The following is a 25,780-nucleotide window of genomic DNA, read 5'->3' as shown; positions in this document are numbered from 1 at the left end:
AACTGGTAATAAAAAGGAGAAAAGTTCATTAAAGCACAGACACACACACACACACACACACATATACATATATAAATTATATATATATATATATATATATATATATATATATATATATATATTTGACATTACCTGGGTTAATGTCAAAACCTCCATCACCTAAAGCAAAGAAAATTTTTTTACCACAAACATTTGAGAATTGAGCATTTACACTAAAAAGAGCAAAGTCAGAGAAAAATCACATTGTGTACACTTACATTCTACCACTGGATGATATGCTCCAACAGAGTGAAGGTCCATTAAGTAGGGGGGAAAAAATAGAAAGGAAAGAATGTAAGATATTAGTTTCATATTCAACAATGAGTATTTTAAACTTTCAGGAACTAAATGAATTTTTTGATAGATTTCCTGTAGATTCTTTAGATTTTGTATTAATTACTTTTTTACAGTAAAAATACTTTTTATTGTAATTTTGTGGCTATATATGATGTACTAATTACAAACTCGCATAATCAGTAACTTACTAGCTTCAGCTTGAGCACATTGACTTATCACTGAAGCAAATGAACAAAAAACAGATTTCTTTCATTAATCATGTGCTCTGGATATAATATGTGCATCATTGTCTCATCATAAATTACAGCAGGTTACTAAATATTGATAACATTAACTCTACATTCATTTGTAAACACTGAAACTTCAGTCTCAGTTGTAATTAAGATGTTGGTTCATATTGCTCATAGTGGGCTTAATTTTACTCTTTTACTTGAAGAGTTAATACAGGTGTTGATTATTTGGCTTATTTGGGTAATTACTTTGCTAATGTTACTCGTGCTTGTGCACTCTTTACCATGGTATGATCAGCAGCTTCATCTACAGCAACTTCTGTTGTAAAAGTTCCATTCCACACAAAGATACTTTACATAAATATAATCTTCTTTAACGCCAGTATTTTTAGGATTCTCACTTTCAGCTTTCCAATAAAGCACTGTCTTACTAGAAATAATTCAGACTAATGAGCACATACATGTAGATGGCCAACTTGGATATTACACCCCTGGCCTACGTGGATATTTTGTTGCTTTTTTGAAAAGTAAATACAACTGCTACAGCAAATTATTTTTAAAAAATAAATAAATAAATAAAATAAAACATTGAAGGGAAATCAGGTGTCCACATATTTTTGGCCATATAGTGTATATGCAATGATGTTTAAGATGTTTCAGGGTGGGGACACTGAGGGCCATTCCAAAAGCTTAAGCTTGCATTTCCTGAAGTAGTTCATGGTGGATTTTGAGGTTAGGTTTAGATCATTGTCCTGAAGCCAGCCACTTTTCAGCTTCAGCATCACAGCCTGGTTTGGGAGCAGTACCAAGCAGAATAGACAGTTTCTCCAGAGGGTTGTGAGATCTCTGCTGAGCGCACCATCCACCATCTATCTGAGCTCCCTGACTTGCCATCTATCTATAGCAAGCAGTGCTGGACCAAGGCCAGGAAGATATTGAAGGACCTCAGCCATCTGAACAGTGGGCTCTTCTCTTTGTTGTGGTCAGGAAAGTGCTTCCACTCCCTGAAGGCCAACACAGAGAGAATGAGGAGGAGCTTTTTCCCACAGGCCATTCGACAGGACAACACCTAGGACTACACCTTGCATTTGTTTGCACAACTCTCACACCCCCTCATTCCTGTTAATATACCCATATTACCCCACATTTATAAATATTTATTTATTATAAATGTTAGCTATTTCACTGCAACTACCTCAGCCCAATGTTGCACAGCGTTGTATAGCACATAAAACTATATATATCTGCGCTTTATTCCACATATAGTCCATACTTTTTCTGCTATCTATCTTTTATATCTTTTATACTATATTTTTTATATTTTTCTTTTTCTACAAGTAAATTCTGGTTTATGTCAATTCTGTTTTTATGTCACTGGACAACCATAAAAGGCATTTCACTGCATGTTGTACTGTGTATGTTTGTGTGTGACCAATAAAATTTGAATTTGATTTTGATATTCTTGACCTGAGTAATGAGTCCTAATGAGTCTTAATGGGTCAATTACAGCCTAACAAGTTAATTAAAGTTCTGAAACGTTACGATTGGAGTGCCATCCAAACTTTTGCACATTTGCTTCTTTTCACTTCATAAATCAATAAAATATGTAATTAGGGCATGGATGCCCAAACTTTTGCATACAACTACCCATGGAAAAAAATGTAAATAAAATTGTGATGTATCTATCTTTAAAGTAGCAATGTGTTAGCTGTATAGTTAGAGTTAACTGTAGAGTTAATAATTAAAAATCAGCTATAAATCGGTAAATAATACTGTAAATGGCTGAACTGCAGTGATAATACTGGCTTCTTGATTGAACATTCACACTTCTATTTAACTTCACTAGCAAAGTCAGAGCAAAAAATGTCATTCATGTTCACGACTATGTTCATGTTTTGTTTCTGTTTGCATGCTTTTTGTTTCTTATGTTCTGTAAAGCTGCTTTGAGAAAATGTTCATTGTTAAAAGCGCTATACAAATAAAATTGAATTGAATTGAACTACTGTGCTAAATAAAATGTAAAGCCCTGTTACTATAATATAATAATCACAGCTGCAGACATTCTGCACGATGAAATAATAGTGCTAATTGTCAGGTCCACGCAATCCATGGACTCCACTTCCCAGAACACACCAAGGCCTCCAAACATGGCCGCCTCAGACTACACTCCCCAGAACACACTGCTATTAACCCGCTCCCAACCTGGACTTCTGAGCGCACACACGCACACACACACACACTGTAAAAGAGACTCTCATTCATACAGATTTCATGAAATAAATGCTCAGTTTGTCCCGCGCATCTGACTTTACCAAGTCGTGCTTTCAGTGTTGGTTATTCCAGTTTTCTGATTATTTGCCTGTTTCCTGATTCTCGTGTTTTGCCTTAGCCCAGTGTACTCTGTTTGTTGGCATCTGTCAAGGGGTGGGATATATCAGGCAGCAAGTGAACAGTCAGGTCTCGAAGTTGATGTGTTGGCAGCAGAAAAAATGGGCAAGCGAAAAGGTCTTTGACAAGGGCCAAATTGTGATGGCTAGATGACTGGGTCATCTCCAGCATGTGCGTCGCTTACCTGGGGAAGAGATGGCACCAGGATACACTATAGGAAGAAGGCAAGCCAGCGGAGGCAGTGTGATGCCCTGGGCAATGTTCTGCTGGGAAACCTTGGGTCCTGGCCTTCATGTAAATGTTACTTTGACATGTACACCTACCTAAACATTGTTGCAGACCAAGTACACCTCTTCATGGCAACGGTATTCCCTAATGGCAGTGACCATTTTCAGCAGGATAATGCGCTTGCTACACTGCAAAAATTGTTCAGGAATGGGGAAGGAAGGTGTTGACTTGGCCTCCAAATTCCACAGTTCAGTCTGATTGAGCATATGTGGGATGTGCTGGACAAACAAGTCTGATCCATGGAAGAAGTAAGTTTAGAAATATGTTTATAAGATTTAGATTTTAAAAATGGAACTCGATTCTTAAAATGCATACAGTTGGGATGTTTTATTGGCTCTAAACATTTTTTTACTACAAAAAAGCTCAAATAAACCTTATTCATAAGGAAACATTTACAGAAACAGAAAGCATGATATTAGTCTCATGTTACACAAAACCTTTCATCTGTTTAGACAAACCTATTTTAATTAAACAAAAGGAAACAAAAAGATTAGATATCCATGGGCTCTGGAAATGACATGAAGTTTTGAACACAAGAAGAACATGATTTGTCAAAAAGAAACTGTGGGGAAAGCTCAGCTCATACACTAATAGCTATTAGTTACATCACACAGGTTTTAGTGATGAGATGGCAAAATGTAGCTGTCTTTTAGGCTTTTTTGCAGAAACAAGCATGATATTTCTTGGATTATGAATATATAGTCCTTTATATATTTAAAATCTTCAGGTTCTTAACTTATTACACTCAGCTACATTTGCCTCAAGTATAGAGCTCGTTGCTAGTAATCACTAAGTGCTATACTTCTTGTAGGTACAGAGAGCAGTCATTCTCTGATATTTCAAAGAATGTTTATGTTCTTGACAATAAAAAGTTTCCCAACTTGTAAACTGACCGATAGCCATGCTGTGTCAGTTACTGTTCAATTATGGTTCAACTGCATTTGACCGAAGTTGTGGATGGCTGCTTGTACGGAACAACCACAGCCAAACATATTCATTGCTAAAGCCAAGTGACATCTATTAGATTCTTTTTCACTCAGGTATAATATGCTAATTGTTCTCTAAAATAATTTTCACCAGGTCAATGATTTTTTTTCTCCTGTAGTCTCAAAAGCACTTGTATACAGTTGAGGATATTTGGCCAAAATACCCTGTTTCTCTGCAAACTTTGTGTATTATTGTGAACTTTTACTACTTGTACCATTATTAATAAAGTATTTCCTAGAAGTAATTCTAAAATAATTCAAAGTAATTCTTTGTCGCAATTATATTATACTGTATATTTATATTCATAAATAACATTAAATGCTGCTTTTTGCAGTAAATCAATGTCAATCAAATCACACCTTTAAACCATTAATAACAGACTCTGACTACAATCAAATATTCAAACTGACAGTAACAGTTATTATATTTAACTTCACATAAAGTCAGAGTAAAAGAAACATTTTATGCACTTACCCAGTTTCTTTACCGATTTCATTTGACCACCTTGAAGAATATTACATGTAAAAAAAACATTGTGTTACTAATAAGGAATATACTGTATATTGTGTGTGTGTATGTACGTAGGTATATATATATATATATATATATATATATATATATATATATATACATATTTACATGTACAGTCAGGTCTGGAAGTATTTGGACAATGACAGTTTTTATGTGATTTCGCTTTTATACAGCACCACAATGGATTTGAAATAAAACAATCAAAATGTGATCAAAGTGTAGACTTTCAACTTTATTTTAAGAAGTTCCACAAAAATATGGCATTTACCATTTAGGAATTACAGCCATTTTAAGCAAATTACTTCCATTTTCAGGGGCTCAAAGGTATTTGGACAAAGTGACAATTGTAAATATAACCATAATTTTAATACTCGGATGAAAATCCTTTGCAGTCAATGACTGCATGAAGTCTGGAGCCCATGGACATCACCAAGTTTCCACTGAGTTTCCTCCCTGGAGGTGCTTTGCCAGGCCTTCACTGCAGCCACCTTCAGTTGCTGCTTGTTTGTGGGTCTTTCTGCCTTCAGTCTTGTCTTCAGTAAGTGAAAATCATGCCCTATTGGGTTGAGATCAGGCGACTGACTTGGCCATTGAAGAATATTCCATTTCTTTGCCTTCAAAAAGTCTTGAGCTGCTTTCGCAGTATGTTTAGGGTCATTATCCCCCTGCACTGTGAAGTGGCGTCCTATCAGTTTTGTAGCATTTGGCTGAATGTGAGCAGAGAGTATAGCCCTATACACCTCAGAATTCTTATTTCAGAACATGGGAAGCTTTTTTAGATGTTTTCTGGCAAAGTCGCCAGTACATTCCTTCTTTTTAAGAATGTACCAAATTGTTGATTTGGCCACTCTTAAAATTTTTTCTATCTCTCTGATAGGTCTCTTTTGTTTTTTCATCCTAATGATGGCCTCCTTCACTTGCATTGAGATCTCCGTGGACTTCATATTGGTAGCTCCAGTCGAACAGCTGCCAAATGCCAACTCAATACCTGATATCAACTCCAGACCTTTTATCTGCTTCATTTGTTTTGAAGTAACGAGGGAATGGACCGCACCTGGTCAAATAACTTCATGTCAGTCAATTGTCCGAATACCTTTGAGCCCCTGAAAATGGAAGTACTTTGTTGAAAATGGCTTTAATTCCTAAATGGTAAATGGAAATGTAAGTAGGTAGTTTAAAATAAAGCTGAAAGTCTATACTTTGATCACATCTTGATTGTTTTATTTCAAATCCATTGTGGTGGTGTATAAAAGCAAAATCACAAAAACTCCGTCATTGTCCAAATACTTCCGGACCTAACTGTGTGTGTATATATATATGTATATATATATATATATATATATATATATATATATATATATATATATATATATATATATAATATAATATAATATATACATCAAACATTAGAAAGGGGGAAAAATGCGGTCTCAGTGACACTGAGTGTGGCATGGTGGTTGGTGCCAGACATGCTGCTTTGAGTGTTTCAGAAACTGCTGATCTCCTGGGAATTTTACACAGTAAAAGGTACAAAGAATGGTGCGAAAAGCAAACAAACAAAAATAATCCAGAGAATGTCCAGATTTGTTCAAGTTGACAAGAAGATTATGGTAACTCGAATAACCAATCTTTACATCCATGGTGCACAGAAAAACATCTCTAAATACACAACACATCAAACCTTGAGGTGGATGGGCTACAACGGGAAAGGACCACATCAGGTTCCACTCCTGTCAGCCAAGAACTGGAATCTGAGCTTCAGTGTGAACAGTCTGACCAAAACTGGACAGATAAAGTTTGGAAATACTTGGAACTGTCCAGTTTTGGTTAGATTGACTGAACATTCTCTCTAGTCAACAAGGCATGAACTGTTGCTCACAGGATGTTTTTGTTTGTTTGTTTGTTTTTCACACCATTCTGTGTAAACTTAAGAGACTTGTGTGTGAAAATCTCAGAAGATCAGCAGTTTCTGAAATACTCAAAGCAGCACGTCTGGCACCAATAACCATGCCACAGTCAAAGTCACCGAGATACATTTATCCCATTCTGATGTTTAATGTGAACATTAACAGAATCTCTTGACATGTATCTGTTGCCGCATTATTGGCTGATTGAATAATTTGCATGAATGAGCAGGTGTACAGGTGTTCCTACTACACTGGTTGGTGAATGTATATATACAGTCAGGTCTATAAATATAATAAGTTTTTTTTAAAAAGAAAGAAAATATGTTAATAAATATTTAGAAGAGGTATGCAGGTATGGAGAAAAATTAAAGTTCCCTTAGCTAATAGTAATTAGTACATTGGTTAATATGCATTGGTTAATACTGACAAATAATAAACTTCAGCATTAATAAATGTAGTTAAAGTAAGTTAATCGACATTTTAAATTAAATTATTTAAATGTTAATGAAATACATGTGCCTCATGACTCATGCTTATCCAATCCATGTCTCCAATCCACACCAATTAGCAAAACATTATTGCATGTTCCAAAATGTTGACATTTCTGAACTTGGAATTAAGTATTAAGCCTTAATTCTGAATTTCGTCACTTAATAACTTAATAAATTAAGATGATGGTTCATACTGGTCATAGTGGGCTTAATTTTTTTCATTGGTCGGATAAAGAACAGTTGACTGTTTGGCTTATTTGGTTTATTATTTTAAGCAAATCATTTGATAAGTTATTTTGTTAGTGGTTGTTACCAGCTAAGGAAAACTTAACGTAAATCATTGCAGAGATATGTTTACATTTATGTTGAAAAGATTTGTATAAATTAATATAGTTGGAATATTACTCTCTGAGCATTTCCTCTACAAAAGTGATTTAAATAAGCCTTTGTCATTTGTTAAATAAACAATTACAGGCCTCACAATCTGAAAAGCACCATAAATATAAATTATTGCCTTGGTAGTCCAAAGTCTGAATAAAAATACTGGAGACCTGTTTAAAGGTCCTAACAGTAGGCACATTTTATAGATGAAAGGAAGTTTATAATGAGTCTGATGTTTAACAAGTATTTAGTCTAACATTCACTTACAGATTCTAGGAATACCCACTGGTATAGCCGAACTCATCTCTGTACAGAGGCAAACAAAAACTGTATGTTAGGTGATTCATGTGCTTCTTACAATGTATACATGCAGAAAAGCACAATAATTGTAATAATATTCCTGGAAGATTTGTTTGTGCAAACCAGCTATGAGTTTCCTGTAGAATTTTTGTAATTAAGTTTTTAATTTATTGTACATTTCTGCAAATGTATAATCACTAAATAATGACATGAATGACATGTTGCATGGTCATATCATATCTTTCATTTTACATTGAGACAGACAGTGGCTATATGGTCACATATTCAGCAGTGATAAGCGTAACTATACAATAGCATTTATTTTGCAGTTATAAACAGAAGATAATAGTAAATCAGTGCAATTACTGCAATTAATTTAATGAACCATGTAATATTATTAATTAATGTCAAACTGTCCCCTCAAATTGTTAACATATTTTATGAAGGAAATACAATACAATATTTGTCTCATGATTAATAAGTATGTACAAACTCCTGTGTTCAGTTACTTACGGTAAGATGGCATAGATGAACCTTGCACCCCCTCTGAATATATACAAACAAAATCAGTATGTTAGATTCTCCATGTTCTCTGTATGATGTTTTTATGCATAAAAACACTAAATCCGTCAGTGCTAATCATAATAATTCTTAAAAAGTTTTAAGATAATCATATTATATCCATCTTTAAATGTGTAACTGAACAATAGCAGTTATTGTAGCAGTTATAAACATAATACAATAGTAAATCATTGATTAGAATCAATTATTCAAACTGACAAGAACATCTTTTACTGAATTTAGCTTAATGAACCATGTAATATTATTAATTAATGTCAAACTGTCCCCTCAAATTGTTAACATATTTTATGAAGGAAATACAATACAATTAGTCTAATGATCGCTAAGTATTTAAAAAAATCCTGTGTTCAGTTACTTACGGTAAGATGGCATAGATGAACCTTGCATCATCACTGAATCTATACAAACAAAATCAGTATGTTAGATTCTCCATGTTCTCTGTATGATGTTTTTATGCATTAAAAACACTAAATCCGTCAATGCTAATCATAATAATTCTTAAAGAGTTTTAAGATAATCATGTCATGTCCATCTTTAAATGTGTAACTGAACAATAGCAGTTATTGTAGCAGTTATAAACATAATACAATAGTAAATCATTGATTAGAATCAATTATTCAAACTGACAAGAACATCTTTTACTGAATTTAGCTTAATGAACCATGTAATATTATTAATTAATGTCAAACTGTCCCCTCAAATTGTTAACATATTTTATGAAGGAAATACAATACAATATTTGTCTAATGATTAATAAGTATTTACAAACTCCTGTGTTCAGTTACTTACGGTAAGATGGCATAGATGAACCTTGCACCCCCTCTGAATATATACAAACAAAATCAGTATGTTAGATTCTCCATGTTCTCTGTATGATGTTTTTATGCATTAAAAACACTAAATCTGTCAATGCTAATCATAATAATTCTTAAAGAGTTTTAAGATAATCATATTATATCCATCTTTAAATGTGTAACTGAACAATAGCAGTTATTGTAGCAGTTATAAACATAATACAATAGTAAATCATTGATTAGAATCAATTATTCAAACTGACAAGAACATCTTTTACTGAATTTAGCTTAATGAACCATGTAATATTATTAATTAATGTCAAACTGTCCCCTCAAATTGTTAACATATTTTATGAAGGAAATACAATACAATATTTGTCTCATGATTAATAAGTATGTACAAACTCCTGTGTTCAGTTACTTACGGTAAGATGGCATAGATGAACCTTGCACCCCCTCTGAATATATACAAACAAAATCAGTATGTTAGATTCTCCATGTTCTCTGTATGATGTTTTTATGCATAAAAACACTAAATCCGTCAATGCTAATCATAATAATTCTTAAAAAGTTTTAAGATAATCATATTATATCCATCTTTAAATGTGTAACTGAACAATAGCAGTTATTGTAGCAGTTATAAACATAATACAATAGTAAATCATTGATTAGAATCAATTATTCAAACTGACAAGAACATCTTTTACTGAATTTAGCTTAATGAACCATGTAATATTATTAATTAATGTCAAACTGTCCCCTCAAATTGTTAACATATTTTATGAAGGAAATACAATACAATTAGTCTAATGATCGCTAAGTATTTAAAAAAATCCTGTGTTCAGTTACTTACGGTAAGATGGCATAGATGAACCTTGCATCATCACTGAATCTATACAAACAAAATCAGTATGTTAGATTCTCCATGTTCTCTGTATGATGTTTTTATGCATTAAAAACACTAAATCCGTCAATGCTAATCATAATAATTCTTAAAGAGTTTTAAGATAATCATGTCATGTCCATCTTTAAATGTGTAACTGAACAATAGCAGTTATTGTAGCAGTTATAAACATAATACAATAGTAAATCATTGATTAGAATCAATTATTCAAACTGACAAGAACATCTTTTACTGAATTTAGCTTAATGAACCATGTAATATTATTAATTAATGTCAAACTGTCCCCTCAAATTGTTAACATATTTTATGAAGGAAATACAATACAATATTTGTCTCATGATTAATAAGTATGTACAAACTCCTGTGTTCAGTTACTTACGGTAAGATGGCATAGATGAACCTTGCACCCCCTCTGAATATATACAAACAAAATCAGTATGTTAGATTCTCCATGTTCTCTGTATGATGTTTTTATGCATAAAAACACTAAATCCGTCAATGCTAATCATAATAATTCTTAAAGAGTTTTAAGATAATCATGTCATGTCCATCTTTAAATGTGTAACTGAACAATAGCAGTTATTGTAGCAGTTATAAACATAATACAATAGTAAATCATTGATTAGAATCAATTATTCAAACTGACAAGAACATCTTTTACTGAATTTAGCTTAATGAACCATGTAATATTATTAATTAGTGTCAAACTGTCCCCTCAAATTGTTAACATATTTTATGAAGAAAATACAATACAATATTTGTCTCATGATCGCTAAGTATTTAAAAAAATCCTGTGTTCAGTTACTTACGGCAAGATAGCCTAGATGAACCTTGCATCATCACTGAATATATACAAACAAAATCAGTATGTTAGATTCTCCATCTCCTCAAATTGTTAACATATTTTATGAAGGAAATACAATACAATATTTGTCTCATGATTAATAAGTATTTACAAACTCCCGTGTTCAGTCACTTACTGGCAGATGCATATGGTACAAATGGTCCCATTGATGCACATACCCTCATCCTCCCTGAATATATACAAACAAAAAACAGTATGTTAGATTCTCCATGTTCTCTGTATGATGTTTTTATGTATAAAATTACTAAAACTGTGAACTCTGAATTATCATTATAATTCTCATATTATTAGATTACAGGTGGAGTAATAGGACTCTGAATACTGACTTGGGGTAGGAATTCTCCTCGTCACCAGTGGTCCTTTCACAGCTTGTCCGCTGCCCTTATGGACAGCTATGAAGGCTGTGTGTGAGCTGCTCACTCCAGACTGCTTACTCAGTTCCACCACTCTGGCCTTCAGAGCCTTTTTATCAGCTCCATCAACTTGCTCGTCCCTTTCCAGAGAGCAGATCAGAGAGCGAGCGCCCAGCCTGTGGATGGCCAGTCTGCACAAACAACACACACACACACACATACACACACATACACAAAGCTGAATGAGTAACAATTAAACAAACTACTCTGACTGCTATTCTATTGTGTTGCATAATATTGAGTACTGTAACCAAGCTGATATTTATGATAGTAACAGATATGACAGCTAAAGCCACACAGACACACAGGGTTTATTATATGATCACAGATACATCATGAGACATTTAAAACAAAGAAATTGTTTCCTTGTACTACTTGTAGCAGTTACCCGCTATTCTCGGCAGGCTTCAGTGAGAAGTTGACAGTGTTTGAGACCTCTTGATCTCCTAGGCGGTACCTCACTGATATTTTCCCCTTAGCATCTGGTTTCTGACACTCCTAGGGACAGAGAAAAAGGCTTTATGATTATGTGATTATGAGTAAAATTAATTGTATCAGACTTGCAATTTAAACAATCGTTTGAGCTGAAATTACTCTCACTCATGTTGTAGTTTTTCCTCTAGGAAATATGCATAAATAATGGCAAATCCGTGGACTAATGAACACAGAAATAAGGGAAAGCATGCAAAACAGTTTCCAAACAGTACAGTTTTCCTATAAAAAAGTGTGAAAAAGCTCTCACCTCTCCTTTCAACTGGGCATAAATCAGTGCTCTTTGACCATGGAAAAGTGTTTTAATCGGGGGGCTCAGACGGGTGAAAGACACATCACTCCAATCCTCAGTGATATCAATCACTGCTGGTTGTAAAGCATAGCGGAGAGACTGCATTACCTAGCATTGGGGATTAAAAACAAATAATGTTCGATAATAAGTGTGAAAATGTAGAAATATTTCCAATAAAGTCCCCCTCTGTTAGTCAGTGGAAAAGTGAGAGATAGAGAACAGGAATAATTATTTGTACATACTGTAAATGACCATAAATGACATAAACTTAAATTAAATTGTGGTTACTAAAGTGATTCATTATTTGACACCATTAGGTTTTAGTACAAATTACTGTTTATATCTGTATGTTTCTTTGTTGCTGTGTGAGAAGAACCCAGTCTTACTTTGGCCTGCATGCGCTCAGTTCCTGTGATGAACTGGGCGTGGCCAGAGCTATTCTCAGCCAATCCTGTAATGAGTGTAGAACTTGCACCTTCACCAATCCCAAATGAGAAGCATCTGTTTAAACAAAGGAGTGGATTATAAATCCCTTATGAGCCTTCTAGATATATAAATTGATCAGAAGAAACACACTAAGTAAGAAGTAAACAGAGTGGGGGAAGCTGTTATAGGAAAATAATCAACCATGTGATGGTGTGATGTGGCCATGATGTGAGGCCTTTCTCTTCTTTCTCTCTCTTAAAATTAATTTAAAAAATTAAAATAAAAAAAGGAGCACAGTGGAAAACGTCTCCAGGTTACGTATGTAACCATGGTTCCCCGAGGGAACAAGACGCTGCGTCACGAAACACTATGGGAACACCCCCGCATGACCGCGCTCTGAATCACGTGTCTAATCCGTCCAATGGATGGGCGAGACGTCACGGGCGGGGTGACGTAGCGACCCGGAAGCATAAAAGCCCGAGCGGCGAGCCCCGCGTTAGCTTACTGGAAAATCAAGCAAGCGCCGCAGGGACGCCGGAAGTGTGGCACCGAGACGCAGTGTCTCGTTCCCTCGGGGAACCATGGTTACATACGTAACCTGGAGACGTTCCCCTTCAGGAACTCGAGCTGCGTCACGAAACGCTATGGGAACGAGTATACCCACGCCGCCAGACTTACAAGTCCCTGCCTCCAGGAGGAGGCAAGCCTAAGGCACAAGGACAGAGGAGCCGGGAGTGGCTCGCGTATCCAGGTCATAAAACCTGGCAAAGGTCAGGGGCGTGGACCATCCCGCCGCGTTGCAGATGTCCTGTATGGACACACCTGCCAGAAAGGCCTTAGAGGCTGCCACCGCTCGGGTAGAGTGAGCCTTGACCCCCAGGGGACTGGGGAGACCAGAGGACTCGAAAGCCAGAGAAATGGATTCTACAATCCACCGGCTCAGGGTCTGCTTAGAAGCAGGAAAACCCCTCTTAGAGGGACCAAAGCACACAAGCAATTGGTCCGCCTTTCTCCACAGGGCAGTTCTGTGGACGTATGCGTCCAGTGCTCGCACTGGACACATACAATTGAGCTTCCGATGGTCGGGCTCCCTGAAGGGAGGAGGACAGAAAGCCTGCAGCACGACCAGCCATGGTGCCGAGGAGGGGACTTTCGGTACGTATCCCGCTCGGGGGTACAAGAACGCTTTGGCCAAACCAGGCGCAAAGTCTAAATATGTAGGGGCCACAGAGAGGGCCTGAAGATCCCCCACTCTCCTAAGAGAGGAAATTGCCAAGAGAAAGGCAGTTTTTAACGTCAGAAGACGGTCCGAAATCTCCTCTATGGGATCTAAGGGGGGTTTGCTGAGAGCCTCTAAAACCACGGCCAGGTCCCACGAGGGGACCCGAGATCGAGCTGGAGGTCTGATCCTCAGCGCACCGCGGAGGAAACGTGTCACCCAGGGGTGCCTGCCCACTGACTGGCCATCGAGAAGGGCGTGGCAGGCCGCAATAGCCGTCACGTACACCTTCAGGGTGGAGCGGGTCAGCCCCGCGGAGAGGCGGGCCTGCAAGAACTCCAGCACTGTACCAACTGGGCAGTGAACAGGGTCAAGCCGGCGGTCTCCGCACCAGGAAGTGAAACGTTTCCACTTCAGGGCATACAGTTTCCTCGTAGAGGGAGCTCTGGACTGGAGGATGGTCTCCACAACCTCGGTTGAGAGACCGGAAGCGCGGAGTTGTGCCCCCTCAGAGGCCACACCCACAGCTTCCACAGCTCCGGGCGGGGGTGAAGATGGCCCCCCGCCTGTGAGAGGAGATCCCTCCTGATCGGAATCCTAGCCGTCTAGGAGGGAAATCAGGTCCGAGAACCATACTCGGCCCGGCCAGAATGGGGCTACTAACAGTAGGCGAATTCCGTCCCGGCGCACTCACTCCAGAACTCCCGGGAGCAGAGCGACCGGAGGAAAGGCATACAGACGGGGCCTCGGCCACGGCTGTACCATGGCATCCAGTCCGAGAGGAGCTGGATGAGTCAGAGAGAACCAAAGGGGACAGTGCGACGTCTCCTGCGTCGCAAACAGATCAACCTGGGCTCTGCCAAACATACGCCATATGAGCTCCACCACCTCGGGGTGGAGTCTCCATTCCCCGGGCACCGGCCCCTGCCTCAACAGGGCGTCCGCTCCCACATTGAGATAACCAGGGATGTAGGCTGCTCTCAATGAGAGGAGCTTCCCTTGGGACCACACAAGGATCTGGCGCGCCAGCCTGTAAAGGGGGCGCGAACGCAGACCTCCCTGGCGGTTGATGTAAGAGACCACCATCGTGTTGTCGGTGCGCACCAACACGTGGCGGCTTCTTAGGTCTGTGAGAAAGTGTTTCAGAGCCAGAAACACGGCCAGCATCTCCAGGCAGTTGATGTGCCAAGTGAGATGGTGGCTGCTCCACAGACCACGGGCAGGACGGCCACTCATGACCGCTCCCCATCCGGTGAGGGACGCATCCGTCGCTAGCACTACGCGGTGACCAGGAGGTCCCAGGACCGGGCCCTGAGACAAGAACCCAGGTTCTCTCCACACAGCTAAGGCACGGCGGCATCGCCCCGTGACCTTGATCATGCAGAGCAGGTTTCCTCTGTTTCGGAAAAACCCCCTGGTCTTGAGCCACCACTGTAGGGGTCTCATGTGCAGCAGGTCAAAAGGTATCACGTTGGACGCAGCTTCCAATAGGCCCAGCAGTCTCTGAAACTGCTTTACAGTGAGTGACCGGCCTACTTTCACTCTCGCGACCGCTGTGAGGACCGACTCGATCCGAGCAGGAGACAAACGTGCCTGCATCGTGGTCGAATCCCACACGACGCCTCTCTGAGCTGGAGAAAGCACGCTTTTCTCGGAGTTTGGTCTTAACCCCAGTTCCTTCATATGGGCGAGAACGACATCTCGATGCCGAGCCGCCATCTGCTCTGAATGAGCTAAAATCAACCAGTCGTCGATGTAATTCAGTATGCGGATGCCCTGGAGTCGCATAGGAGCCAAGGCAGCATCCACGCGCTTCGTGAAGGTGCGGGGTGAGAGTGCTAGGCCGAAGGGAAGAACCCGATACTGGTAAGCTTCGCCCCCGAAAGCGAACCTCAGGAACTTCCTGTGTGGGGGAAGGATCGAGATGTGGAAATATGCATCTTTTAGGTCGATCGTGACAAACCAGTCCTCGGACCTGATCTGAGACACGACCTGAGTGACCGTGAGCATCCTGAACTTCAGTCGTGCGACTGAGAGGTTCAATTGCCGCAAGTCCAAAATGGGACGCAGCCCTCCCCCCTTCTTGGGAACAATGAAGTACCGGCTGTAGAACCCGGACTCTCTGTCGTGAGGAGGGACCACCTCGATGGCCTCCTTCCTCAGGAGAGTGTGTACTTCCTGCTCCAATACCAGAACCCCAGAAAAACGAGGCGGAGGTGAGCCGAACTGAATTCGGTAGCCTCTTTCTACAGTACGCAGGACCCAATGAGACACATTCGGCAGAAGTTTCCACGCTGCCAGAAAGCTCACTAAGGGAATCAGTCTTTCGAGACTGACCTCTGGTGCAATAGAAGCGGTTAGCTGGGTGCCCTGAGGCGGCGAACTGACAGGGGGTAAATGAATTAACCGCTGCGAAGGACTCAGAAGAGGCCGCGAGCCTCCCAGACCCGCTACGTTGCCGGGCGAGAACTGGGAGAGGCGCTCGCCGGAGGCTGCTGCACCCTGAAGCACCGTAGGTGGCAGGGTTGGCAGATCGACCTCCTGAGGGCACTGGGGGGACCCGGGCACCGTGAGATGAGGTGTACGCCGTGTCGCCCCAGAGGGGCCCGCCCTCGGAAGCCCTGGGCCAAAACCGTCAGGGCTTCTTAGCTGCAGCCCTTCTGGACATGAGGACAGTCCTCAGATCCGCCTTAGCACCCGAAGGGCTGGGCCCAGAGCGTCGTCGCGACTCCTGCTCCCGCCTCGGGGGAGCATGGGAGGCGACACTCTGTTGGAGGGGGCCGTACACGGAGGGGGCTGCCCCCGCCCAGCAGCCCCACGAGCTAGAGAGCGACGGGGGAGGAACCGCTGGGACGTCGCCGCCTGAGCACGGGCCTGCTGGTATCTCTCGACGACGGAATCTACAGCGTCGCCAAACAGGCCCGAGGGAGTAAGCGGGGCGTCCATGAGCACAACCCTGTCCTTCTCTTTCATATCGGACAGGGTCAGCCAGAGATGCCTCTCCGCCGCCACCAGGACTGCCATAGACCGACCGATAGCACGGGCGGTCTCCTTGGTGGTGCAGAGGGACAGATCAGCGGCCCGCCTGAGCTCCGCTACCTGCTCAGACGGCATCTCCCCATGCTCATCCAGCTCTTTAAGCAGGTTGGCCTAGTACGCCTGTAACACCGCCATGGTGTGCAGACACGCACCAGCCTGACCTGCTGCCAGCGCTGAGGTGGTCCGCAGCGGCTTGGTAGGCAACGCCGGAGCCTTAAGGGACGATGCAGCAGCAGGGGACAGATAGCTAGCTAGCGTCTGTTCAACCCTGGGCATCGCCCTGTAACCGGAGTAGTCCAGCCCTGCCACATTAGCATAATGGGAGGAAGTGGGACTGAACAACCGGGCTGAAAAGGGCCTATTCCAGGACCTCAACACCTCAGTGTGGAGGTCTGGAAAAAAGGGCAGGCTCCGGGGCGGAGGTGGCGGCCTACTGCGCAAAAAGCGCTCATCTAGCTTGGAGCACTGAGGCTCAGGCCATGTCTCAGCGGGTCAGTCAATGCTCAGCTTAGCGACTGCCCATGTAACCACCTCGAGCAGCTCGTATCGAGGAGACTGCGGCTCTGGGTCGACGCTCTCCACATCGACCTCCTCGGAGGACGATAGGCGGAGCGCCGAGTCCGCTCCCCGGGGGGAAGAAACCGCAGAGCGTCCTTCCGAACCCAGGGAGGGGACAGTTGACCTGGAGGGTGATGAAGGAGAAAGGGACGGGCCCGTCTCCATTCCCTCCGCCAGGTCCATCTGCGAGCCCCACGAGCGCAACCGCCGCTCTGCCTCGGCAGAAGCGGGGCCGGCACCGCGAGGCACGCTAGTGAGGGCTCCCTCCTCAAAGAGAGCCCAACGGGAGCGGAGAGTACACAGCGGTAAACGCTCACAATGTGCGCAGCCGGCTCCCTCGAGAGCCGACTGAGCGTGCTCCGCTCCCAAACAGGCAACGCACAGACTGCGTGTATCCCCGCCCGTAATATATCGCGGACAGGGAGGAACACACAGCCTGAAGCGCTGCCCGCTCTCACCCTTAGACTTGTCTTTGGCTTTTGGCATGCCGCCGACAAAACACAAAATAGACAGACAATAGACAAACGATAGACATAGAGCGCTTGCTGAAAACAGGAAGCTAACGCGGGGCTCGCCGCTCGGGCTTTTATGCTTCCGGGTAGCTACGTCACCCCGCCCGTGATGTCTCGCCCATCCATTGGACGGATTAGACACGTGATTCAGAGCGCGGTCACGTGGGGGCGTTCCCATAGCATTTCGTGACGCAGCTCGAGTTCCTGAAGGGGAACTAAGATACAGCTCCACCTCTGACTCTTACATAGCACTAACAGTCTCCTTTAATAAATGTTAAATAAACTTTCTGCTTAGAGAAAGATTCACCATAGCAATTGTACATTATTTACTTTGTAAATTAACAACTTTTTTCTCTTTTAAAATACATTTATTGTTAGGCATGAATAATGAATGTCTACCATACAAGTCCCTGTAAGCTGTTATTGTAGAAAAGATACAGATGACTACTGAACACTCACATGCAGCAGTTGTGTGTTACAATACATTTTCTTTGTTGAGGTGGGTATCAGATTTGCATTAGTTATTTAAACCAGTTTGCTCCTTAGTGAAATTCTGAAAATATAATGCTAATTCTCCCAATGTAAAATATATAATACTTGTACCTCACAGTTATCTATATGTATTATGAATTCTTTACATATTTCTCCTTTTATTTACTCAGTTTTATTCAGAAAATAAACTGTATACACATCATGAATGTTTTAAGCTTAAACAGCACGTGCCTGTGGAAATCAGCATTGCTCCTCACACAGTGAAGAACATCTCTGGTGTTTCCTACTTCACCATCTGTAAATATGAACAGCTGAGAAGAAGAAAGAAGAAATTGGAAAAATTCCAATGAAAAATATTAGTAAAGATGAACAAAAGTCTTTTACAACAGGTTCTTTTGCAATTGTGTGTTGACACTGCAGTGGTACTTCATTGCCTAGTAAAGCTGGCTTGTGTCCTAGACAAGCTAGAACACAAAGGCAGACCTCTAGCATTTGCTTTAGATTCTGCAGTGAGTGATAAACCCTATGCAGGACACATCATAGGTGGAGTATCCATGGCAGCCATTTATAGGTCTTTCCAAACTAAAGTAAAAAAGATTTGGTTCAAAAGACCCTTTAAAACAGTTTTTTTTAAAGGGAATAGCTGATGGACATTTTGCTTCTGAGGTTTTTTTTTTTTTTGTGTTGAATGAAATGATGGCAACAGTAACAGGGCAGCTTAATCGTAGGTCCAATATGTAAGAAACCTTCTATTTATTAGTGTTAAAGTGTAAACTGTAGTGTTAGCAGGGTCAGCAAATAAGCTTTTTGATACAAGTTTCTTGGTTTTATAGTTACTTCAGGTAAAAAGTAGTCAGGAACTCTGTAGCTTTGTCCATTTGTTTATTACTAAATTGCAATACTTCAATCATGGTCAGTGATGGTATAACAATAAAACACTGTGAAGGGTGGGACTCTGCGAGAGAGAGAGAGCATATGGCGTAGTGGTGATCTACTGGCCTCGACTAGAGATATAAATCGAAACAGGAAATTCTAAACAGGTAAATGAAAAAAATGAAGTTCCGCTTCTCATTGATAAATCACTGCAGGTTTGGATGAAAAACAATGTTACCTGTCTTGGGTGGTTGGGGATGCAAGGCTGTTTGTAAATGTGTTCCAGAGGTCGCAGAATTTCTGTACCTCCCATGTCTGCTCGCATCTCCTTTACCTTCTTCACAGCCTGCTCCATAGTGTCCTGACTGTACTGCACACTTTTCCTAAAGCCAGGGAATCACACACCAAACGCAACAAAGCTGTGACACAGCACATCTAACCGGCTCTGTATCACTCTCACACACTCACTAATCACTTGATCCAGGTCAGCTATCCCAAGAATACTGGAATGAGGTGGGAACACACCCCGGATGGGACGCCAGTCCACCGGCGATCAACATGCACACATTCATTCACACCTAGTAGTGGTTTGTTTTAGCCAATATACCAACTGGCATGTTTTTTGGGAAGTGGAAGGAAAACAGACAACCCAAAGGAAACCCAAGGTGACACGAGAACAACATGCACAGAAGAGCCACACAGACAGAAACCCAAGCTGGACCTGTGAAGCATTGAGGCTCCTTGTTGCTACCACCCCACCCTGAATTGTTTCATCTCATTTCATCCACGCTTGTGTCTGATTAATGAACTGAGTGACAGAATACTACATATTCCCTGGTTCATAATAGTGTTACTCACAGAAAGAAGGATTCATAGTGAGAGCCAAAGCCATAGATGTTGAAGTAACAGCCCACGGGGAGACTCTTCAGCAGCAGGAGCAGAGTGTCCTAAACACATCATTATTCACATAGTCAGTATTATTATTTTTTTTTAAACCTAAATTCATTTGAAAAATTATTATAATTTTTAAAATAATTTTTCATATGGCAAAAGCTGTTATGATGAAAAAAGAAAAATAGCTATAGATCAGTTAAGTGTTGAGTCTTACCCTGGCACACTCGATGCGTTTTTGTGCATCTGGCCCATTATGCATGCTGCAGTCCATACTGCCAGATCTGTCCATAACAAACACAAACTCACCACATGACGACACAGAGGACATCACTGACTCAGGAAACTCTGGATAGAAACTGACCATGACCACAGGGTCTCCCATGAGAGATCCTAACAGGAGAAAAAAATAAAGAGAAATGTAAAGAAAGGAAAGCAAGAAAAGAAGAAACTAACACATAACTAACCAAATTAGTTTAGCTTTTGTTCTTGTTTTAATAATAGTAATTTTCCAAAGGTGCTCAAAATTCTCTGAAATCCATACATTTTTTTCTTTTACTGTGAAATCGTACCTGGCTGTGCCGTGGGAGCTCCAGCCTCCACTATAGCAGTGAGCTGATGGGGATTCTGATAATATAGATACAGCTCAACATCTCGGTCAAACATATGACCTGCACAAAGGCTTACCTAAACACACACCCACACACACACACACACACACACATACACACTCAGTATACGTATATACGGTATCCTGAAATAAGTATTTGGACACTTTTGATTTTGTTATTTAATATACTTCCAGTGCAAATATGTTCACATTTACATCTCAAGTTCTAGATATAAATGCTGCAAAAATATTCTCATGCAAATTGCACCTTGTGTTTTTATAAAAGACGTTGCCATTTTTTGGTCAGATTTCATGCAACCGGTATAACCCGTGGAAAATTTAAAGGAGCTTCCTAATGTTCTTAGTGACAAAATTATTAAACAACACTTGAGTGGCAAAAGCTACAGAGCCATAGCAAAGACCTTAAACATCCCTGTCTGTACATTTGTTTCAATAACATGCAGGTGAAACCACAACAAATCGTCCCAAGACAACTTGTACACTTTTGACCCAATACAAATACAGTATATTATTATACTGAATAGATGCATCCTAAATGAATACAAATAAAGATTAAAAATGGGCGGACAACCTAGGTTTTTTTTTCTTTTTTCTTTTTTTAGAAAGCTTGCTTATAAAATGATAATAAGCACTGCATTTTTCTCATCTTTCTGAAATGTCAGAAACCTAAAAAAAAGACTAAATCTGATTAAATATTATTAGGTGGCTATTGCTGTCAACTGTATCCTAAATATTAGTTTCTTGACTTGGGAAAGACATCACTGCTTTGAAAAAGTTAGCTTGCTTACTCAATCACATTAGATAAAAAATGCAAAGTTGCCACAAAGTTCCCAGAGTAAAGTATGTAGATTAATGGCTGAAATGTGCTTTTTCTACCATTAATCGACACACAATAATCCATAATAACAGAGCAAAAACATGATTTTAGAAATTTTAGAAAAACTGAAATCTCTCATTTAAATAAGTGTTCAGGTGTTCATTTGTTACATTTACAGCCATTAGCATTAGCATTAGCCATTAGCCCTTACCCAGAGCAACTTACAGAAGTGCTTATGTAGTCGCTATCAAAAACACATCTTCATGTTAGTTCACTAGACTAAGAGCACCATCAGGGAGTATTGTAAGTCTAAAATGTTACAGTATGAAAAGAAAACACAAAACAGCCAGTGACTTTTTGGACTGATAGGGGCAGTTCATTCCACCACCTGGGTGCTTCCTTGTACCTTGATAGATAGTGGGTCCAGTCGAGCTGTGCTAGATGCTTGGAGGGAGCGTGGTGCAGAGTGGGTGTGATAAGTACGTTAAGGTATGCAGGTATTGGTCCATTTTTTGGTTTTGTAGGGAAACATCAGTGTTTTAAATCTGATGCAGGCAGCTACAGGAAACCAGAGGAGGGAGCATAGCAATGGGGTGGTATAGGAAAACTTGGGGAGTTCTCATGCAGCTGCATTAGGGATTAGTTGCGGGGGTCATATGGTGCACAGGGACAGACCTGCCAGGAGTGAGTTGCAGTAGTCCGGTGTTGAAATGACAAGGGACTTAACAAGCACCTGAGTGGCCTTTGTGGATAGAAATGTCCAGATGATGTAAAATTGAAACCTGCATGATTGAGCCAGTTTAGCCATGTGATGTGAGAAGTATAGTTGGTTGTGCAGGACTACCCCAAGTTTGTGTACAGTGACAGATGGACAGATCTGAGAGTTGTCCAGGGAGATCACAAGATCTTGATATGGGGTTGCATCTTCAAGGATGTACAGCAGCTTGGACTTGCTGGGATCCTGGAATCCGTAGAGAAACATGAGTGTCTGAGGATGAGTTAAGTGTCATCAACATAGCAGTGGTATGAACCCATATGAGGATATGACCTCACTCAGAGCGCGGGTATAAAGGGAGAACAGATGGAAACCCAGCACTGAGCCATGTGGGACACTGGTGGAGAGTCTGAATAGAGCAGATGTCACCTCATATGACCATGCCTCCAGGTAAGAAGCAAAGCATTGCTATGCTGTGCCACAAATTCCAAGACTTATGAGGATGCACAGAAGACTTTTGTGATTGATTGTGTTGAAGTCTACTGAAAAGTCAAGGAGGATGAGGACAAAAACCGTCTGACAGCATGAAACTTCACAGTAACAGCCACAAGAGCAGTTTCTGTGGAGTGTGCCACTTTGAAGAAAGACTGATTAGGATCATGGAGGTCATTCTGGATAGGATAGAGATATAGTTGATTGTATACAGCATGTGAAAGAATTTTGGAAAGAAAAGTGAGAAGTGATATAGGTCAGTTGTTGCTGATGTCTGAGGTATCTAGAGTGGGTTTATTCAGCATGGGAATAATCCTTGCTTTCTTGAATGCAGTTGGTACATGACCAGATGTTATGGAATGATGGAAGTGATGAAGGGAAGGATGTCTTGTGAGATGGTCTGGAGCAGCAAGGGATAGGATCCAGCAAGCAGGTTGTGGGATTGTGGGACAAAATAGTCTGCAGGATCTTATCTGTAGAAAGTGGAGAAAAATGGATTAAAGAAAAAGGAGAAGAAGACTGAACGTGTAGTGTAGAAATCAGGTTAGGAAGAATGAACTGGCAGATTTTACCAATCTTCTCTTTAAAGAAGGTGGCAAAGTCATCAGCAGTGAGGGAAGGAGGGTGAAGGAGGAGGTGTAGGGTTGAGTGGGGGAAAAATATTGAATAGATCAGATGCAGATACTTCCAGTTTGCCCTTATATCTCCACTTGCTGCATACCACATCTGATAGCCAAGAGGCAGTGCAAGAAGACTTCCTAGGTTGGAAGATAAAGGGCAAAGGAGATCAAAGGAAGGTCAGTGTGAAGGGCATAAAAGTGATGATATGAAATGTGGAGTAGGGTAATGTCAATGTTGACAGCTGGAGACGGTTGACTCAAGACCAGATCTAGAACATTTCCTCCCTTACATGTTGGAAGGGAGGTTTGAGTTTCTGAGTAAGACAAAGGAGAATGTCAAGTTCTTCAATTATACTGTCACATTTGTCCTAATGTTTGATATAAACATTAACTGAAACTCTTGATCTGTATTAGTATGATTTTATGCATTGTGCTGTTGCTACATTTATGGCATTTGGTAGATGCACTTAACCAAAGTGACTTACAAAAGTGCTTTGAAGTCTATCAAAAATACATTCTGATATTGGCTCACTAGGTCACAAACTAGGAATACCATCAGTCCAAAACTCTGTTGGGGAGGTAATAGACAAGTGCTCAGACAATACATTTTTTTTTCTGTAAGTGCTAACTTAAGTACTTTAGGAAGAGGTAAGTCTTTAGACGTTGTTTGAAGACTGCCAGTGACTCAGCTGTTCGGACATCTAGGGGAAGTTCATTCCACCACCTTGGCACTAGAACAGAGATGAGTCTCGATGCATGCCTTCATTGTACCCTGAGAGATGGTGGGACCAGTCGAGCAGTGCTAGAGGATCGGAGGGAGCGTGGTGCCGTGCGAGGTGTGATAAGTGCTTTGAGATTAGTGGGTGCGGGTCCATTTTTGGCTTATTAGGCAAGCATCAGTGTTTTAAATCTAATGCGGGCAGCTACAGGAAGCCAGTGGAGAGAGCGTAGCAATGGGGTGGTGTGGCAAAAAATTTAGCATAGTCGAAAACCAATCATGCAGCTGCATTTTGGATCAGTTGCAGAGGACGAATGGCGCTCAGAGGCAGGCCTTCCAGGAGCGAGTTGCAGTAGTCCAGTCTTGAAATGACAAGGGACTGAACAAGCACCTCTGTGGCCTGTGTAGAAAGAAATGGACGAATTCTTCTGATGTTATAAAGGAGAAATCGACATGAGCGTGTCAGGTTAGCAATGTGAGAGGAGAAGGACAGTTGATCGTCCATGGTTACCCCAAGGTTGCATGCAGTAACCGAAGGCGAGATCAGAGAATTGTCTAGGGAGATTGCAAGATCCTGAGATGGGGATGAATCACCTGGGATGAACAGCAGTTCAGTTTTGCTGGGATTAAGTTTCAGCTGATGAGCTCTCATCCATGATGAGATGTCTGGCAGACATGTTGATATCCGAGCAGAAACACGAGTGTCTGAGGGAGGGAAATAGAGGATGAGTTGAGTGTCATCTGCATTGCAGTGGTATGAAAACCCATGTGAGGATATGACTGCACCAAGAGATCGAGTATAGAGGGAGAACAGGAGAGGACCAAGTACTGAGCCTTTTGGGACACCAGTGGAGAGTCTGCAGGGAGCAGATGTGGATCCCCTCCATGTGACCTGATATGACCAATCTTCCAGGTAGGAAGGAAACCACTGCCATGCTGCACCACGAATTCCTAGACTCATGAGGGTGGACAAGAGAGTCTTGTGGTTCGTTGTGTCAAATACTGCTGAAAGGTCAAGGAGGATGAGGACTGAACACAGTTTGGCTGATCTAGCAGCATGTAGCTTCTCAGTGACGGCCAAAAGGGCAGTCACTGTGGAGTGTCCCGGTTTGAAGCCAGACTGATTGGGATCTTGGAGGTTGTTCTGTGAGAGAGAGCAACACAGTTGATTGTACACGGTTCGTTCAAGGGTTTTAGAAAGAAAAGAGAGAAGTGATACCGGTCGATAGTTGTTAATGTCAGAGGGATCCAGAGTGGGTTTCTTCAGGATGGGAATAACCCTTGGTCTCTTGAATGAGGTTGGTACATGACCAGATGTTATGGAGCCACTGATGATAGTGGTGATGAAGGGGAGGAGGTCTTGAGAGATGGTCTGGAGCATTGTGGAAGGGATTGGATCCAATGGGCAGGTGGTAGGATTGCAGGATAAGATGATTTGCAGGATCTCTTCTGTTGTTAGTTTAGAAAACTGTGTCAGCGAATGAGAAGGAGAATCCTCAGTGTGTAGTGTAGGTGTAGGGGTAGAAGTGAATGTCTGGCAGATTTTTTCAATCTTCTCATCATACAAAATGGCAAAGTCTTCAGCAGTCAGGGAGG

General features: G+C 41.2%; 1 protein-coding gene across 2 annotated transcripts in view; it reads right to left on the bottom strand.

Moving 5' to 3' along the window:
• Positions 1–25,780, bottom strand: part of LOC113529678 (von Willebrand factor A domain-containing protein 5A-like) — a 34,445-nt gene that overhangs the window by 2,597 nt on the left and 6,068 nt on the right. The window contains exons 5-25 of one of the 2 annotated variants that reach the window (XM_053237220.1): positions 20,764–20,878; positions 20,409–20,584; positions 20,159–20,247; positions 19,539–19,683; positions 18,659–18,738; positions 12,568–12,682; positions 12,140–12,289; positions 11,786–11,895; positions 11,311–11,528; positions 11,100–11,153; positions 10,929–10,961; positions 10,499–10,531; positions 10,069–10,107; positions 9,641–9,673; positions 9,211–9,243; positions 8,781–8,819; positions 8,353–8,385; positions 7,807–7,845; positions 4,704–4,733; positions 258–278; positions 133–159 (exon numbers count right to left, since the gene is read on the bottom strand). In XM_053237220.1, the coding sequence (XP_053093195.1) occupies positions 133–159; positions 258–278; positions 4,704–4,733; positions 7,807–7,845; positions 8,353–8,385; positions 8,781–8,819; positions 9,211–9,243; positions 9,641–9,673; positions 10,069–10,107; positions 10,499–10,531; positions 10,929–10,961; positions 11,100–11,153; positions 11,311–11,528; positions 11,786–11,895; positions 12,140–12,289; positions 12,568–12,682; positions 18,659–18,738; positions 19,539–19,683; positions 20,159–20,247; positions 20,409–20,584; positions 20,764–20,878 (1,612 nt within the window). The remainder of the gene's footprint in view (positions 1–132; positions 160–257; positions 279–4,703; positions 4,734–7,806; positions 7,846–8,352; positions 8,386–8,780; positions 8,820–9,210; positions 9,244–9,640; positions 9,674–10,068; positions 10,108–10,498; positions 10,532–10,928; positions 10,962–11,099; positions 11,154–11,310; positions 11,529–11,785; positions 11,896–12,139; positions 12,290–12,567; positions 12,683–18,658; positions 18,739–19,538; positions 19,684–20,158; positions 20,248–20,408; positions 20,585–20,763; positions 20,879–25,780) is intronic. The other variant, XM_053237221.1, reaches the window with a different exon arrangement.

The sequence above is a fragment of the Pangasianodon hypophthalmus genome, chromosome 9, assembly GCF_027358585.1.
Source record: "Pangasianodon hypophthalmus isolate fPanHyp1 chromosome 9, fPanHyp1.pri, whole genome shotgun sequence".
Lineage (NCBI taxonomy): Eukaryota > Metazoa > Chordata > Actinopteri > Siluriformes > Pangasiidae > Pangasianodon > Pangasianodon hypophthalmus.
Note: the sequence above shows the minus strand (reverse complement) of the source record. Positions and strands in the feature narration are given on the sequence as shown.